This window comes from Delphinus delphis, chromosome 19, assembly GCF_949987515.2.
Source record: "Delphinus delphis chromosome 19, mDelDel1.2, whole genome shotgun sequence".
NCBI classification, from domain to species: Eukaryota; Metazoa; Chordata; class Mammalia; order Artiodactyla; family Delphinidae; genus Delphinus; species Delphinus delphis.
This window is the reverse complement of record NC_082701.1, coordinates 641430-661198: the sequence shown is the minus strand read 5'-3', so window position 1 is coordinate 661198 and position 19769 is coordinate 641430. Positions and strand designations below refer to the sequence as shown.

Here is a 19769-nt window from a genome sequence, read left to right as displayed (position 1 = left end):
TATATCCTTCTGTTATATGGTTCAATTTTTTTATTACCCAAATAACATAACAAAAGAACACTAATAAAATTCTACACAGAACTTCACCATAAACTCACCACTCAACCAAAAAACTGTTTTCACTTATTCATGTTCTCTTCAAATTCTGATCAATATTTACATAATTTTTACATGACTGTAACTGATATAACAGTTTATATCCTACTTTACTTCCCCTTGACATATTCAGTATTTTCCATATTACAGTGTTTACATTTATCATTTTATTAGCTATATAATGTTCCATCAAGTAGATACATCAATTTACTTAACTATTCCCTTGATCCAGAACAGTTCCAATTTTTAACTATTAAAAAGAACACTGTATGGGGCTTCCCTGGTGGCGCAGTGGTTGAGAGTCCGCCTGCCGATGCAGGGGACACGGGTTCCTGCCCCGGTCCGGGAAGATCCCACATGCCGCGGAGCGGCTGGGCCCGTGAGCCATAGCCGCTGGGCCTGCATGTCCGGAGCCTGTGCTCCGCAACGGGAGAAGCCACAGCAGCCAGAGGCCCGCGTACCGCAAAAAAAAAAAAAAACACAAAAAAGAACACTGTATTAAACATCTTTCTACATATATACTTTATTGAATCAGATTATTAAATTGAAAGTTGCAGTCTCTGTATCCAAGAAGGTTTTATTCAATTACTTTCAGTTTAGACCAACCTGCTGTCACAGCATCCATGTTACAGATCACTTATCTCCTCAACTGACAATTCCAATACATGAATAACAACAACGGAGCATCCTTAAGAATGTCTTGAGCAACTCAGAAAATTCCACAGTAAGCCCACATCTCCCCCCAGATCTTACTATTCCTGAAACTACTTAAATATGACCTTCGGCAAAAGTCATTTTATCTCTCTGGTCCTCAGTGTGGTCATCTGTAAAACTGCAAGATGAAACAATGTGCTGCAAGGATCAAATAATATAATGCGAGCATTAATAAAACGCTCTGAAGAAACATGACAGTCCTACCAAGGTCTGGATCACTCACATTCGCTAAGCCTGTTTCCTCCCCCGTAAAATGGAGGTGACAGTAGCTACCTAATAAGGTTGTGGTAAAGACTAACTGTGTTAATTATATGAAGTATCTAGCACAGTCTCCTCAAGAGTTCCCTAGATGTTACGTTCCCCTCTAAAAATTATAAAATAGTATTAAGAACTGTTGAGGAACTAGCCTAGTTCCTTTTCAGTAATTGGGATATTAAGAAACTAGTTGTCCAGAGCTGAAGAATGTCTCAGGGAAATGAAAAAAACGTAAGAATATTTCAGTCTCAGATGACTATGTCATGTTTAAAGAGTATTAAATGACATGATATTTTACAAGCACTTTGCAGAGATCTTTGGTTTTGCACAAGGTATATGCTGAATTTTATTTTGCAAAAGTTCTTCCATTACACTGATGTCTAAATATCTCCAGATTTGTCAAAATTATGTTTCCCTTTCTTCTCTCTAAACATTTTAGACAAGAAACACTACTGATGTACTTTCTTCTAACGGCTGTCTTTAAATGCAATTCAGTTTATGTCTTGTAGGATCCCACATGAAGAACTATGGCAAAGAAACAGTCAACTACTATAGATAAAAAGCTATCCTGCTATGGTGTCATATGATAAAATCAAATTGCAGTGCTGCCAATCTGGTCCTGTATTACCTTTAACATCTTGAAAAAGCTTGAAAGAAAACAAAGTATGGCCTAGTGTATTCTTAAACTTGCCTCAGCTATAATAATTGAACTTGCCAAAAGAGATGACATTAAAACATAACCTAATCTTGGGCAACTGTAAAAAAGTTATGATTCCTTACAAATAAATTCTCTTCCCCCAACTATCTGTGAAATTCTACAGTGAGCACATAACTCCTTCCTTCCCCTGGGAGTTACAAAGGAAAAATCTGAACACCTTAGTTGCGTTGCTAAATTCAAGTCTCTATCCCTTCTCATCCTTAAGTTTTTGTAAGATTTTCTAACACTTGAAATATGTCTTACTTGGAATGTTTTGGACCAGAATATGACTAATCTTAAAGGAGTACTCATTCAACTGTTTCAACAAAAACAGCTTCTGTAAGTGTTTGACAGCCCCTGGCTACCAAAAGGAGAGGATCAACAATTAAAATGTAATTCCCCTTGCCTGTAAAGAATTACCTGAAATGAGAAAGATAATTTAAAACAAGCTTAAAGTTCAGTAAATGCTGAATATTAGTCTGTATTTTTTCAGTAACATGACCATAAAAGGGTATTTTTCTTATCAAGTCCTTAGTTATTTCTAAAGCCTTTTATTGAAGAGCATAGCCTAATCAAGGTAGCATTTTTCCAAATTTTTTGAAAGAAATTTTAAGATTACCATTAAACTAAATCCTTGAGTCATTAATAAAGTGAAGTTATTCACCACTTGGAAATAATCACATTCTCAGAACCAACACATCAGGAACTGAATCAAAAATGAAATAGATTCATTTAATAAATATATAAAACAAATTTATAATTTATAAATAAATTCCTTTCCTAAATATCAGCCATTTAATTTTTGGGCAATAAACTTATTGCCAAACATCTATTGGGGTGGGGTTAGGGGAGGAGTTTATAAACAGACTCCAAACAGCAGAAGGCCTAAGTCAGGTTAAAATGTCCACTTGTAACAAGTAACAAGAAGTATAAGGTAAACCAGAATAAGAACTCTGTGGCAAATCTCTCACCCGGGTCCATTTCTCCAAATAGTTTTTTTTTCCACCATGCTTCTCCTCTGTCTCAACCCTTTTTCCCCTTGCCCTCTCTTTACTTCCAATTGTAATACATAATACTTTAAGACATGCGGACCACAGCTTTTGCGGCATTTTATGTCCTTCCTACCAAGGTCTTTTGCAGATATAATCTTTCCTTTATAAGACGCTTTTGGAAAATGAAAAGCCTTAACAGTATTCAATCTCAGGTATCACACAGACCTCTTCTGAATATTTCATCTCCAGATTTAAATACTATACTCTCTCTCTCATTCTCTCTCTTTTCTTTCTCCCCAAATCCCTGCTACCTTGCTCTCTGCTCCTTCCAGTATTCAGTCCTTAACCTGGTCACAAAAATCTCTGCATCTCTTTTACAGCCCTCTTGTGTGTGCCATAAACTTTGAAGCTGAGACCTTATTGTATATTTTTGGAAGTACTCTTTCCTTCAACTGCAGCTCAGAGTAAAGGCTCTTGGACTCCTGAGTAGCCTGTTGTACTGTGTGTGCATTAGAGAGAGAGAGAGAGAGAGAGAGAGAGAGAGAGAGAGAGAGAGAGAGAGCGCGCGCATGCTGCTTGCCGAGCCTTCAGCCTCCTCGTTATAAAGAACCCTAATTTCCAAGATGCATTTGCTGTATCATTACAGGAAAGTTAATCTCTGTTAACTGTTCAAAAACTGGAAGAAGGGGGCTTCCCTGGTGGTGCGGTGGTTAAGAATCCACCTGCCAACACAGGGGACACGGGTTTGAGCCCTGGTCCAGGAAGATCCCACGTGCCGCGGAGCAACTGAGCCCGTGTGCCACAACTGCTGAAGCCCGCGTGCCTGGAGCCTGTGCTCCCCCACGGGAGAAGCCTCCACAGTGAGAGGCCCGTGCACACAACGAAGAGTTAGCCCCTGCTCGATGCAACTGGAGAAAGCCTGAGTGCAGCAACCAAGACCCAATGCAGCTATAAATAAATAAGTAAATAAAATTTATAAAAAACTGGAAGTTGTTTCTATTTTAAAAAATCAACTTAACTGTATTTTTTTTATCTTAAAACTCTTTCAGTGCCTTTATGTCAACGTCAGAAGTCAACGTCTTTCTATGTCCGTTGTAAGCACTCAGAGGAAATCCTCTGCTAAGGCACTCCCTTACTTCACTGTTTCCACGGTTGATTTGCTTGCTTTTGAAAAAAATAATTTGCTTACTGAGAAGAACTGACATTTTGCTCCTCTTCTGACTATTTTCTTTGCACTATGTGAGAGGGCTATGTTTTCAGGTGTTCACAATAATCTTAATTTCAGCGTTGTCATCCTGCCCGTCAGTGTCCGTCCGTCCCCCCCACCCCCCCGCCCCGCTTTGGTATAGTTTTTATTGAGATTTTACAAGGCAAGGTACCACTCATTTTAAATCTTCTCTTTTTATGGTATACATATAATTTGAGCTAATATAAAATTAATGCTAGTATTTATTCTATGAGTGAAAAACAACATGAAATACATTTATAATGTCACTCATGACTATAACTGACACCCTGCATAAATAAGAAAAGGTCTAGAACAGACAGTCATACAACCATGGTGAGGCTCTTGCAACTGAGTTCAAAGGGTGTAGTTCAAAGACTATTGCTTACTTAAATATCTACTCATACAAAAGAGAGTCCGGGGCTCCCCTGGTGGCGCAGTGGTTGAGAGTCCGCCTGCCGATGCAGGGGATGCGGGTTCGTGCCCAGGTCTGGGAAGATCCCGCATGCCGCGGAGCGGCTGGGCCTGTGAGTCATGGCCGCTGAGCCTGCGCATCCGGAGCCTGTGCTCCACAACGGGAGAAGCCACAACAGTGAGAGGCCCGCATACAGCAAAACACACAAAAAAAGGGAGTCTGCACACTCAGAGGATGGTCTCCAACTTAACTTAAATTTTAAAAAAACACTTTCCTGATTTATATTCTATCCCTAACAACTTACATATAAGAAATTTACTTAAAACAGTTAATAGGCATTATGGGGAAATGAAGAGTGGAAGTTAAGGTCCTATTCCAGAAAGCCTTAGGTTCCTGCTGAAGAACAAACTGCGGTACAGCCATGCTGTGGAATACTACTCAGCCATAAAAATGGATGAACTACTGATACACACAAAAACTTGGATGGGTCTCAAACACATGGTGAGAGAAAAAAAGTCATCCTTAAAAAGATCACGTACAATATGGTTCCATTATGTGGTATTTTCAAAATGACAAAATTATGGAGGTGGAGAACAGATTAGTGGCTGCCAGGGGTTACACAGGGAGGGAAGACAGTGAGTGTAACTGTGAAGGGTAGCACGAGAGAGATCTTCACTGTGATGGAACTCTTCTGCATCAGGACTGTGCTGGTGGTTACCTGAATCTACACATAATAAAATGAAATAGAATTACACATATTCATTGAACCAATGTCAACCTCCTGGTTTTGATACTGTACTACAGTTATGCAAGATGTAACCAGTGGGGGGAAAGGTACATGGGATCACTGTACTATATTCGCAACTTCCTGTGAATCCATAATTATTTCAAAGTAAAAAGTTTTTTTTTAATTCCTGTTGGAGAAATGAAGCTTATATATATGAAATTTTTTAAATAGTTACCGCAAGTGGATCTAAAGAACAAGTAATTAAGAAATATTATTGAACTGCATCCCTATTTAACATTCTGGTCAACAGGAAAAACTGGATGGACTAGAGGCTTAAAGATCCAAACTCCTGTCCCGCTCCACTATCGTCTACGTGATCCGGAGCCTCAGTGTTTTTCATTTCTAGAATATAAAATACCCATTTGCCTTTTTCCCCCCAGGTTTACTACACTCAATAGAATAATGTCTGTAAAACCCTAAAGAATAAATAGGTTGTACCTTAGGATAAAGAGAAGGAGCATGGCCTTTCAGATCACAAAGACCTCACTTCAAAACCACAGCTCCACTCTGGACTGTCTCTACGCTCTTAAGCAAGTTACTTAATCTCACAAAATCTGTTTCCTCACCCATAAAGCTGGAATGATATTACAGTGTGATTAAACAAAATACTTCAGAGGGTCTTACTCAGAAATAATTCTGAATAAGTATTGTTACCCCTATTAATTATTTTTCCAAAACATTTTTAATTACCATAAAATATAAAATCTATTTAATCAAAACTCTTCAGAGAAGGAAAGTATAGAAGGTTCCATCAATCATGTATCAATTTGCCTTTTGTAACACAGTCAGCATCTATTTAACAGGGCTTTTTGGTTACTGAATCACTTACTTCACAGGGCAAGTCATCAACATAATAAATATCAACTGATGGCCCAAACTCCTTTGTTTACATTAATTTCTTAAATTAATGACACTCTCACCTAGGGTTTAAAAATCGTGCAGCCTAAAAAGAATAAAATAAAAATCTTGCAGCCTTATGGAAAGTATTCATTGATGTTATAATGACTGAGTTTGATCTACACAGTACATGTAGCACAAAACTCTTAGTTGATAAGACTATCTTTTGATTTCACCTTCTCCATTTACCTCATTCCCTTTTGTTAGTGTAAAAAAAAGTGAGTTTCCTATATGATGAATATTTCAGAGGAAGAAAAAGAATCCTTATGTTATGAAAGTTGTCCTGTTACGCCAAATACAGCGTATGTTCAGATAATGAAAACAGACTTGACCGCCTCACTGACTCAGTGGCCACTGGCTTGACAACCCTCACTATCCAGAACACAACTCCAAACTCAGAACTAAACTCCATGAACTTAAAGTCTGTGTAGCTTATTTTCAGGATGCCCTTGAGTCCTCACTCAGAACCTATTTCCTATTTAAGTAGAATTCCAACTATGAAATCTTATGACTCTGATTAGTTCCTGGCTTAAACAAATCAGCCTTAAAAAAAAAACATTTTGGGAACAACCAGGTAAATCTGATTATGGACTGGTTTTGGATATTAGGGAATTATGGCCATTTTTATTAGATTAATAATAATATTGTGGTTATACAGTTATGACCTTATTTTTTATTAGAGATGCATACTAAAGTATTTAGGAGTAAATATCATGATGTCTATAATTATTTTTAAATAGTTCAGAGAAAAGTTAATGAAGTAAATATGGCAGAAGGTTACAACCTAAGTTTCGAGACTATGAATGTTTATTATACTCTTTCTCCTAGTTTCCTGTATGTTTTAAATTTTTCATAATAAAAAATGTTTCAATGTTTTTTAACTCCATGACAAAGACTGCCTGTCTGGTTTCCTATCCCTGCCTAAGAAAGTGAAATCAGGGTCAGAAGCAGCAAGTGGAGAAGAGGGGGAGGGTAGCTGCAATGAGGCATGTTGAGAGTTGTAAGGAATGCAAACTGATAGCCTGACAGTGAGGGAGCAGACACCAGGATGATACTCTAGTACATAAAATTCAAACAAAGCTCTGGGGCCATTAAGGCAGGAGCTATTCGGGCTATCTAGCGTTACAAACCAATATAATAATTAACAGAGATTGAGATTCTCGTGTTGCTTTTTATTACTGACTGCTTAACTGTGGTATTTTATTACCTTATATAAAAATAAGCTTGCTGTACACTTGAAACTAATACTGTAAATCAACTGTATTTCAATTAAAAAAAACACAAGTTACCAAAAGGTGAAAAGAAAAAAAAATTACATGTACATAATATAAAAGCAGAACTCTACAATTAGCAATATACACATGTAAACTTTGCCAATATTCCCAAATGTCTATTTCAAACGACAAAGTTTATATACATTAAATAAGCACTTCCATGTTCTTACTTATCACATAAATGGTAACAAGGAATGCACAGAGTGTAATCAATGAACCCTTATTGCAAGCTAACCGATTTTCTGCCTTTCCACACAGTATTGCAATGAAAACCATTCCACATACAATTTCTTCCTTCTTTTGGAATATTTACTTGGGACAGTATCCCAGAACTAAGATTAGTGGGTCAAAGGAACGAACATGTTACCAAGCCATATTCCGCTTCATACTCTACCACACCACAAGCATACACTCATTTCACTGCAACCTTATCTTAGGCATTGGTTAAACTTTCCTCCCCACATTACAGAGACATAATCAGTATCCAAAAACTGCACGTAATTGATGTATACAGTCTGGTGAGTGTGGACATACGTATACATTCATGTTACGATGATCACAATCCAGGTAACAGGCTTATCCTTCATCCCCAAGGTTTCCTGGTTAAGCTTTTATTGTGGTAATTCAGCAGCTGTAAAATAGTATCTAACTTGAAAACGCTAATAAAACAATTAACAAAAAACGCAGCGTTTTTCCTTATGTTCCTTCACCCACAGCGTTTACCCTTCGACAACTCTTCACAAGTCAGTTACTCTTCTGGGACTTTGTGTGTCTCCAAATGAAAAGCATCAACCTCACTAGTACTCATGGAAGGGAACATTAAAGAAAGAGGGGCCATTTCTCACACACAAGACTGTCACAACGTCAAGACTGAGAGGTTCCAGTTAGTGAGCTCACAGGAAACAGGCATTCAAGTGTATTTTAACCCAGACATCCAACTTTTAAAAATCCTTAACCCAGATATCTAACTTTCAAGACTACCATAAAGAAACAAAGGCAACAGTAAGAAAGAATATATGTTTATTACAGGATGAACTATAACAAACTAGAAACCTAGAACCACCTGAATGCCCGTCAATATGGGAATAGCTGAATAAATTACGGCACATCCATGCCATGGAATATTCAGCAGGAACCGGAGCTGATGTATTATTAACACAGTAAGATGTCCATAATCTATTGTTACAGAAGAAAGCAAGACACTGTGATGATCACATAATTCTTCTTTAATCTTTAAAGGAAACCCCGCCTATGTATTATAAGCATTTGTGCTTATCACTACAGAGAAAGGTGAAGAAGATGCAGCAAACTGATAACATGGTTCCTTCAGATTGGGGAGAAGGGGACGTGGGTCCCTTCTTCATACTCCTCTATATTATCTGACTTATTATCTGGCTTGTTGGTAACTTTTAAATGTCCACAGATAGCAAAGATTTTTTTAGTGGAAGATGGTACTAGATATCTCTCATGCCAATTAACTCCCAAAGTATACAATCCTATGAAGCAAGGTTTACAAAGAGGTCACTGAATCGTTAGTGAATGGTTAAATTATGTCCAATATGCCCCAGGAGTAGATAAGATGGTTTTGTAAGGTTAACAACAAAAAGAGCTAATACTTTTAAGAGTTTTGACACAAAGGAGCAAATAGGAAAAAAAACTTTAACTTAGGTTAGACACCTCAGCCCCCCAACCCCAATCTGGATAATTGAAACATTATATTATCCAAATCACTGAGCTGTGCCACACTCCCACCAAGAGTGTGAGAGAATGTACCCGGAACCCTCCTCCCACTCACTTCTAGACTCATTCTAGTGAACTGGCAGCAATCTGCAAGAAAAGCATCCCTAGTCTATGAGTACCCAAAGAGCACGGATCTTACTAATCAATTTCCTGCCCAAAAGAAAACAGGAAAAAGCACTAAAGAGCATTCTAGCCAGTCTCTGCTCTCTAAGGGAAATCTTCTAATGAAGGGGAAAAGAACATTTTAGGAGGCAGAGGCCCAGCTTTTCAATTTATCCAAGCTTAACGTTTTAATCAATGTGTGTTATGTGCTACAGTTCTTAAAATATGGCTCTTTATTGACTGAAAATACTCACACAAACTTTAAAAGGGCATTATCAATGTTCCCAAGGGAGTGACAGCAATGCCAACACTCGTGATTGGGAACAATGTTCATGTGTGCACCCATCATAGCAGGAAAGTCGCCATCCGAATTAGTCACTCAGCACCACCATGAGGTGGGTTTTTTAAATATTATAATCACTTTTGAAATTAGCATATGAAAAAAAACAAATCTTAAACACTGCTCAATTAAATAATTCAAAATCTTCACAGCAGAAAAGAATCCTGCTTTTAAACATACCATGCCTACAATCTTCATCAGCTTGCCCATAGTTTTTCTGCAAAATAAAAGATACAAGATAAAGTTAAGTAGTTCAAGGGCTGCTTAAAACAGATTTTATCAAAAAGCTCAGCTTTGTTTCAAAGTTTAATCACTAATGTTGCAAATTTAATATGCACAGAGTAAAGCTACCTCTGGCCAAGGTTTACACAACATTCTACAAACAGACATTACAGTACACTTCCCTAGGCCATTTATTCACACTCCTCCCCTCGCCCTCTCCAACCTCAAGCCACCAGAAATCTCTTCCCCATCCTCACTCTCAGCTAATGACTTCACTGAGTAAACTGCAGCCCTGAGAACAGACTTTCCACGGATGGCCACTACCATGGCTGCCCGCTTCCCGGCACACTGTGCCTTCCACCTGTTACCAGGTGAGCCATCGCTGTTCCTTCCTAAAGCCTGTGCAGATCTGTTCCAGGGCCTACTCAAGAACAGCGCTCCAGCAAGCTTCTTCTATTTCTCCTACATCATTAATTTTTTGTTTTCCAACGGTTCAGTCCTAGAAACAAACATGCTCTTATTTCCCTCAACTGAAAAGATCCTTCTCTTCACTTCACTTCTCCCACCAGCTACCATTCCATTTTTTTGTGCTTCAGTGGGGCAAACTCCTCAAGAATTGTCTGTATCATGTATTTCAATTCCCTTCCCGCTGACTTTCTCTTAAACTCTCTTTTATTAGGCTTTCACCCACCACTCCATGGAAGCTGCTCTCATGGAGGTCACCAGTGACTGCCAGTGGATCCAGTTAGATACACTTACATGTACCCATTTAGACACACTGTCATTTCTCAGTCAATTCTCAATCCTCACGACTCCACCCACAGCAACTGACACTGAACCTTCCCTCCTTTGGACACAGGCCTTCTTTGATTGGTTCCTAGGACATCTTACTCTCTTAGTTTTCCTTAACCTCACGGGCTGCTTTTCAGGTCTTTGCTTCTCCTCCCAACCTCTTAAACTAGTGCCACAAGACTAAGTCCTCAGCCCGCCCCTTCTCTCTACCTGTACTCATTCCCCTGCTGATCTGACCCAGGTCTAAGACTTTATGTATCATCTACAGGCCACAGACTCTCCAATCAACATCTTTAGCCCAGACCTCTCCCCCAAACTCCAGACCTGCATTTCCAACTGCTTATTCAACATCTCCAGCTGGATATCTAAACGTCATCTCAATCAGTATGTCCAAAATGAACTCTTTCCCATCTCCCATCTCAATCAGTATGTCCAAAATGAACTCTTTCCCATCTCCCATTTCCCCACCTACAGCCCTCTCATCTCAGTGTAAGGAAACTCCACGCTTCCAATTGCTCAGACAAAAAAAGGGCAAAGTAAGTAAACTATGCCTGCTCCATATCTCTCACTCCCTGCCTTCAGTACATTAGGACATCTGCTTCGTTCTATCTTCAGATTGTAACCAGAACAAACCACTTCTCACCATCTCCACTGCTAGCATTTTGATCTGAGCCACTTCACCGCTGGCCTAGATTATTCTAACAGCTTCCAAACTAGTCTCCCTGCATCTACTCTTATTCTTTTACAGTCTATTCTCAACACAAAGGCCAAATAACTCCTATTGAAGCAGACCATGCCACTCCTCTGCTCGAAATCCCAGCACAGTGTCCCATCTCAGGTAGAGCAGACACCAGCCCTTACGGTGGCCTGAAGGGTCCCACAGGATCTAGCCCTGTTGCACTCTGCCCCTTGGGCACGTTACTCCAGCACAAGGGCCTCCCAACTGTTCCTCAGACGTGGAAGGCATGCTTCCGCCTCGGGAATTCCGCACTGACTGTTCCCTCTGCCTGTAACGATCTTCTTCCAGATTTCAACATGGCTCACTTCCTTACCTCCTTCCTATCACCTTATCATGAGGCCCATCGTAACCCAATTTAAAACCGCAACCCTAACCCTAACCCTAGTAACCCTCTAGTCTACTTTCTTTTCCATGCAGACTGTTACCTTCCAACAATCTAAAGTGTTTACCTATTTATAATGCCTACGGTTTATTGTCTGCCCCCCCCCTAGAAAAAGTACTATGAAGGAGGGATCTTTCTCTTTCTCTTTCACCAACGTATAGCAGATACCTAGAACAGCGTAAACATTCGTTGAATTGAGTGAATAATATTGGTTGAAATATTTGTTGAATGGAGTGAATAATCCAAAATGCTATACGATAGTAATACTTTCAAGGCTTAAAAACACAGTTACTTGCCATCAAAGATATTCAGCAATCACTAGCCACTTCACTCATGTCCTCAGCCCAGAATGTGGTGATTTGTAGCAGCAGTGATCAGCAAGAGTCCCACTCACAGAAAACAGCCATTTTACATGGTTCAGCACTGGCTCATTGACAGTGTTTACTCACCAGCTGCAAAAAGGAGGCGATTCTGTAAAGAAGACTCTCGATTTTGATGCTTTCTATCTCCAGTGGACACGGCCCTGTGAAGTCAGCCATGGAGTACTGGCCAAGAGAAAGGAGGGCCTCTGTGCAGTGCTTGAGGGTCATTTCATAGTCCTGTCTCTTAAGTGATTCACACGCTTGTTCACATGACTTCTCAGCTCTTCTGTCTTCCATGACTCAGGGACAAAAATCCTAAAGACAGGGAGAAAGAACAAATCAGAAAAGGTTTTAAAAAGTTACTAATTATCAATTCTAGCCCCATTCCTAACTCAACTGGCCCAACTAGCTATCTGAATAGTTACTCTCAAGCAGCCTTTTGATCAAGGTCAGAGCTGAGGAGCAACTACTGACGCTACAAACTCTATGCTTCTCCTTTCTATTTTATGAAGTCTTCACTAAAATTCAAGCAAAATATCAACCGTAAGTCAGGATCATGCCAACAATACATCAAATTTATAAATGAAACATGATGCTGAATATTACAAAGTGTAATAAGCCATGAAGGCGTCTCTTTTTTTTTAAAACCAGAAGGTACAAAAATGTTTCCTATCCCAGCCTCCTATTTTCGGTCTTATAATTCTGTAACTGAGACTGCAGAGAATCAAAGTCCATACCATGTAGGATTTTTCCCACCAGTACAAAACACTGGCTCAAGGGCAAGTTTGAACTGGCTATTAATTCAGTTCAGCAAACATTTCCTGAGGCCAGGCCCTGTGTTAGCAGCACTAAACTCAATGAGGAAGCACGTCATCACTCCTTTCGAGAAACTCAGATTCTAGCAAGACAGGCAAAGCACAAGTGAAAAATAACGAGAAATACCTTCCATCTGCCGAAAGGCATGAGCTGGCCTCAGAAGAAGAACACAAGGTCACTGTGCAGAGATGACAGGGGAGCACAGGGGAGCTCTTCAGAGAGAATACGCACGAGAAACCACCGCGGCAGAGAAAGCACACGATACACTCCACGTGTGTCAGAGAAGGAGGGAGAGGAGCTAAGAATGCCCTCCAATGCCACAGGAAGTGAGGGCTTTATTCCATAGCAATGGAGCATGATGGGAGGTGTTTAAATAAAGAAGGAACCTATCGGGCAGTCCAGTGGTTGGGACTCCGCGCTTCCATGGCAGAAATGGGCGGGGGGAGCGTTTGATCCCTGGTTGGGGAACTAAGATCCCGCAGGCAGCATGGTGCGGTCAAAAAAAAAAAAAAAAAAAGAAGGAACCTATCATGTAGAAGTCCTGTGAACAACTGGTGAGAAGCAGGCATTGCCATTAATAACAGACCACTAAGCAGTCCAAGTAATAGAGATTGAGAATTCAAGCGCAGCCTCTCCTGAGCTCTATCACTCATAATGCAGGGAGCAGAAAACCTGGGCAAAGAAGACCTAAAACCCTTGGACCTGAGAGTCACAACACTGCTTCGGAGGATCACCCTTGCTGACCTCTTATCACCATCTCCGTCGGGATGGAGACTGCTCTTCTTGCCTGTTCCCACCCTCGCTCACTCTCCCCACTTTCTACCTTACCAAATGGCCCCAAGGTACAGGTCTCCTCCATCTTTCCAAAGCTCCATTTATGCCACTTCGCTTTTAAGAAGGACCCACGTTAGTGCTTGTTTTCCTAACCAAAAGCAATCCAAAGAGGATATCTATTTTTACAAAAAAGGGGGGAAAGTGAAAACAGTGTTCGGCGTGTGTTTCGCAGCAGCCCTTACAGAGGCAATCCGCACTGTGAGCTGCAAAAGTGGGTGCAAGGGGCACCGCCCAGCTCCTTCCCGGGAACCACACTCAGCACCTCAGCATCAAGCCACCATAGCTCTGAACTGTCACTGGACTTCTGTGCTTTAGCTCAATTTATTTTGTGCATCCGTTAGCAAGATGTGTCCTATGGTCACTGCTTCTTCGCTTTACGCCATGTCGGCTTACGGAAGGTTTCCTGGGAATGCTCTGCTTTCAGTCATTGGGGGAAACCCATACTTACTGTCCTCCCGCCTCCCTCCAGCCTGCATATCCACTCTCGGCCTGGCCTTTCCAGCTCTGAAAAGACAACCTGGCTCCGCCCTCTGCCGCCTATATACTGCAGTGAAAGACGAGGGGAGAAGCTGACAGGCAGACAAAAGGCAGCAGCAGTGAGTGAGGCCTGATGACAGACATCGGAAGAGTTCCAGGCCCCTTCAACTTTTGAGATGTTTTGTATAACAAAAAATGTAGAAACACCTAAGGGATGGGATGAGAAAGAGCTCAAAATGGATTTCAGTATTTGTCAGCGTTTGTTAAATATGGGTGGTACATACACGGGGTACAATGTAATATTCTCCACTTTTCTAAGTATGAAATTTTTATTAAAAAAAATACCAAAACACGGTTTTTAAAATTACAGGATATTTAAAATGTTTATACATTTGACAAGTTAACACAAAAAATGATATCTAATTGTGTTATTCACAAGGTAATCCAACAAATATTTAGAGTATTGTATCCTCAGGCATTACATGGCCTCCCTTTAAACTTCCTCAGCTCTCCCTCAGTGGGCTATAATTCCCAGTTTACTTTAGGGGAACTTAAATATTTAAGTTATAGTTGGTGTTTATGTCCCTTATACAAACATGCATTAATTTGGGGAAATCAATTATCAAATAAACATCAAAAGTAATCATTTCTACATTACTAACGTGACTTTGCCCATTAGAGATCAGAATGGCATTACAAGATCATCAGTAACTTATTCTATAGGCCAGAGCTGATGCTATTGACATTTTGGGCTGAACAATTCTTTGTTGCGGAAGGCTGTCCTGTGCTTCATAAGATGTTTCAGCAGCGTCCCGGCCTCTGACCACTAGGTGCCAGGAGCACGTCTCCTGACTTACAACAACTAAAGATGTCTATCTCCAGACATCAGCAAACGTCCCCTGGGGGGCAAAATCATTCCTGGTTGAGACCTACTGATATGAACAAGCATACAGTGTTTGCTTGCCCAATAACAGCAACAGAAGATGGATACATCCATGGATTCCAAAGGTCCTAGAATTAGCAAATCTCCTCTATAAAACTCCTAGCCCACATCTAGAAAGTATTACAAAAAGAAGGAAAATGAAACGAAAAACTAACAACACATGAGCTAAAATCTTTGCTAGGGAGAGAACACAGCACAGTGATCCAAAGCACAGACTTGGAGCCAGAGGACTTACATTCAGAACTCACCAGCTGTCACTCACCAACTGTGTCACTCACCAGCTGTGTGACCTGGAGCAAATGACTTAGCCTCAAGTATCTCAACTTGCTCACCTCTAAAATGGCAAGAAGACAACTAATACCTACCTCCTATGGTTATTTATTTTCACTTAAGAATTAAGTGAAATAATACGGGTAAAGTGCTTAAAAGAATGCCTGGCATACAGTGAGTGCTCAGTAAGTGTTAGTTAGCTATTGTTATTTCACTAAAATTCCGTATTTTCAACTTATACAAAATGGAAATCACTTTACAGATTTCAACATACAACACTGTATTCATAGAAAATAAAATATCATGCTATGTAACTACTTTATCTACTTGACAGAGGAATTATTTTCACCCATTTTCTCCATCTCGATAAAATAATAATGGCTATGATTATGCGATCATAATAATGATTATGCTCCCCAATAGCCATTGGAGAAACAAGTGCACTTGTACGTCGCTGACGAAGACAAGCTAACCCCTAAAACTGGCTCTGAGGGGAGATCACAAAGACTACCGTCAACATTAATCACCAAACATATTAGCCAGGGATATCTCAATAAAAGTAACACAGAAGTAGAGATTAGGGACAGAATTACTAACTCTGGGAGCTATGGGGGGAAGTGACTTAATTTCAAGAGTTAATGTCTCTGATATGGAGGCTCAGGTGCCCACCTCAGCACTGGATATGAAGATGCCTACCACAATTACGTTTGTTAATTAATCAGGTCCCAACAGTTCATTTCTAACTGCGGTCTCCCTGACCCTCACTGCAGGTACTTCTGTAGTGTAGCTCTCCATACAAGGCAGGTCTCTGGTAACTGTCTTCCCTGGCTCTTCAGAAAACAGCGTGACCTGGCTACACATACTCCTGAAGAAGTTCAAGTGCCTTCTTGAAAAACATAAAATAAAAACTGCCAGACGAGGTCAAAGAGAGACAATGTCTCAAGCCACGCTAGAATGGACTACAAAAAACACAGATCTAGAAACTACCTCTACACGAGGCCAGCTCCCAGACACACCTCACCATGTAGCCGACACTCTTGGCCAGGATACACGGATACACCCGTGTCTACAGCACGCGACCCTGCTACGTGGTGGACAGACACTGACCAAGCTGGGTCTTGTACAGCCTCTGCCACGGGGACAGAAAGGCCTGGAGAAGGGCGCTGAGTCGCTTGAACCCACCAGTGTGGGAAGAAGCACCACGTCCACCCATTGCGAGGGCCACCCCTATTTGCCTCGACTCTTTCTCTTCGTGTTAAAAATTATCCAACTTTCACCAAAAGAATACACAACACTAACTTTCTGCAAACTCCTGCCCTGTGGGGAACGGCATTCCTGGAGGATGTAACTTCACAGACAAAAAAGCTGGAATCAGTAACCAAGATTCTAATTCAAATCCATTAACCTCTGTGATCTGTTGCCGATCTACAAAAAGAGCCTAATAGCATATTAGTCGTTTGACCAGCCAGCGTCCATCCCTTTTTCTGGTGATAAAAGCCCACAAATTCCCTCAGAGTAGGTACCTCTCTCCGACTCTCAGTCGGCATGGCTCCAGTGGGGTCGACTCTGCCAAAGAGCCAGGGGTGCCATGTGACCAGAACTGGCCAATCCCAGTCTCACAGCCTCAAACAGCGATTGGCTCCAGGTCAGACATGTGACCCCATAAGAGCCAATGAGACATCATGAGACTTTTGCTGAGGCTTCTGGGAAAGAGACAGGCACTCTTCCCGGCTGAATCTAAACGCTGACAGGCTACAGGGGGTGAATATGCTACAGCCATTTTTGTAACATACAGCTCCTGCAACTGAAGTCCATACAAGGAAAGGCAGAGTTGACTCGTGGGGAGAACCTGAGTCCTGATGACTTTACTTGAGCCCTGAATCCAGCCAGCTGTGCCTGACTTCGCAGTTAGGTGAGCCTAACTCAAACTTCTTTCCAGCTTAAGCCAATTTAGTTTGGTATTTCAGGCAGCTGAAGCGAATTGATGTATATGTGTATATCTGATTAGTACCTCACAGGATGTGAAAAATGGAATGAACTGACAGTTGTCTTGTAAAACAGTGTATATACACATGATTATTAAAAACACTGGTCACAGGTATTGATTAATAATAAGTGCAAAGAGAAAAAAGTGGGCATGGGAGAGAAATGACTTACTGTGATACGTGGTTATTCCGACTCTTGAAAATATTCCAAAACATTTGTTTAAACAATTTTATCATAAAGCTATTTCAGCAATAATAATAAAAATAATAACAAGAGCCATTTGCTGAATGCCTACTGTGGGCCAGAGGCTGTTGAAATGACTATATTATGTAATCTGCTTGATTCCTCATAAACGACCTTACAAGGTGGATGTTATTATTATCATTCCCACTAACAGATAAGGAAACTGAAGCACAGAGAAGTTAAGTTACTCACCCACAGTTACACTGTTAATAAAAGGCAGGATTCAAATGCAGACATTCTGATGCAACTCGTGCTTTTAGCCATGACACTGAATCTGAACCTACACTCAAAGTTCTCATGCTGTTCCAGTGAAGCAGAAACTCAAACTCAGGCACTCCCAAAAGCATCAAATGTGAATGTAATATTTTAACCCTGGAAGAGTCTTAAGGACTAATTCCTACATAGTTCTGCATTATGAAAGTATACATATTTAACCACATTAGTGATCATCATTTTTTTAAAAAGTGTGAAAACCCTCACAAACCTCAATCAATTGCATTCTTTGGTTAAACAGAAGTCCTAGGTGTTGCCAAGACTAAGGAGCATATTATATAGTACTACCTTGCCAGAAAATAACATTTGCACCTTCCACAAAGTCAACTTTATGAGAACATTCCCATCACTAAGTTACTTTTCACCACTTTTATAGAACAGAAACTTATTTTAAAATCTACCCATCTTAGTATAATATAAAAAAGAAAAAAATTTATGCATTGGACTTTCTCAAAATTAAACCTTTTTGCTCTTTGAAAGACACTATTATGTTAGAAGGATAGGAAGCCAAGCTAAAGACTGAGAAAAAAACAACTGCAAATCACATACCTGAAAAAGGATTTGTATCCAAATATATAAAGAATTCTCAAAACTCAACAGTAAGAAAACAACCCAATTAAAAGCTAGGCAGGGCTTCCCTGGTGGCGCAGTGGTTGAGAGTCCGCCTGCCGATGCAGGGGACACGGGTTCGTGCCCCAGTCCGGGAAGATCCCACATGCTGCGGAGCGGCTGGGCCCGTGAGCCATGGCCGCTTGGCCTGCGTGTCCGGAGCCTGTGCTCCACAACGGGAGAGGCCACAACAGTGAGAGGCCCGCGTACCGCAAAAAAAAAAAAAAAAAAAAAGCTAGGCAAAACATTTTAACGGGCACTCCACTAAGAGGATCTAATGATGGCAAATAAGCACACGAAAAGATGTCCAATGGCATTAGTCATCAGAGAAATGCAAATTAAAACCATGATAAGATATTACCACATACCTATTAGAATGGCTAAATTAAAATCACTGATAGTATCAGTGATGTGGAATAGGGGGAATTCTCATACACTGCTGCTAGTGGGAGAATATAAAGTGGTACAGACACTCTGGAAAAAGGGCTGACAGTTTCTTATAAAGTTAAAAATATACTCACTATATCACCCAGCAATCCCCTCTCCCCAGAGACAGCTACCCTAGAGACAGAGAAATGAAAACTATGTTTGCACAAAAGTCTGTACACAAATGTTTACAGCAGCTCTATACGTAACTGTTAAAAATTGGAAACAACCCTAATGTCCTTCAATGAGTGACAATGGAAAACTACTCAGTAATAAAAAGGAATAAACTTTCAATACATGCAATGACTTAGATGAATCTCAAAGACAGAGTAAAAGAACCCAGTCTCAAAAGCTTACATGTATGATTCCATTTATATGAAATTCTCAAAAAGACAAAACTATAGGAATGGAGAAAAGATCAGTGGTTGCAGAGGTTATAGGATGGGGACAGTTAACTATAAAAGGATAGCATTAGGGAATTCTGGAGAGTGATAATATTATTCTGTATTCTGATTGTAGTGATGGTTGCACAAACTACAAGTGTGAAATTAACAGAATAAAAGAAAAAAGTTAGTTTTAGTGTATGATAATTTTAAGAATAAAATTTTTAAATTATTTTTAAAATATGAATCCCAATATCACAACGGACACGGTTTTTAAAAACTGGAAAGAGGGGCTTCCCTGGTGGCGCAGTGGTTGAGAGTCCGCCTGCTGATGCAGGGCACACGGGTTCGTGCCCCGGTCCGGGAAGATCCCACATGCCGTGGAGCGGCTGGGCCCGTGAGTCATGGCCACTGGGCCTGCGCATCCGGAGCCTGTGCTCCACAACGGGAGAGGCCACAGCAGTGAGAGGCCCGCGTA

The 19769-nt window shown here is 40.5% G+C and overlaps 1 protein-coding gene across 7 annotated transcripts in view; it reads right to left on the bottom strand.

Annotated features, from left to right (window-relative positions):
• HELZ (helicase with zinc finger) overlaps nt 1-19769 on the bottom strand; it is a 155838-nt gene that overhangs the window by 120195 nt on the left and 15874 nt on the right. For all 7 annotated transcript variants that reach the window (XM_059998655.1, XM_059998652.1, XM_059998654.1 and 4 more), the window contains 2 exons: nt 12119-12346; nt 9715-9751 (listed from right to left, as the gene is read on the bottom strand). In XM_059998655.1, coding sequence (XP_059854638.1) covers nt 9715-9751; nt 12119-12328 — 247 coding nt within the window. In that variant the 5' untranslated portion in view covers nt 12329-12346. The remainder of the gene's footprint in view (nt 1-9714; nt 9752-12118; nt 12347-19769) is intronic.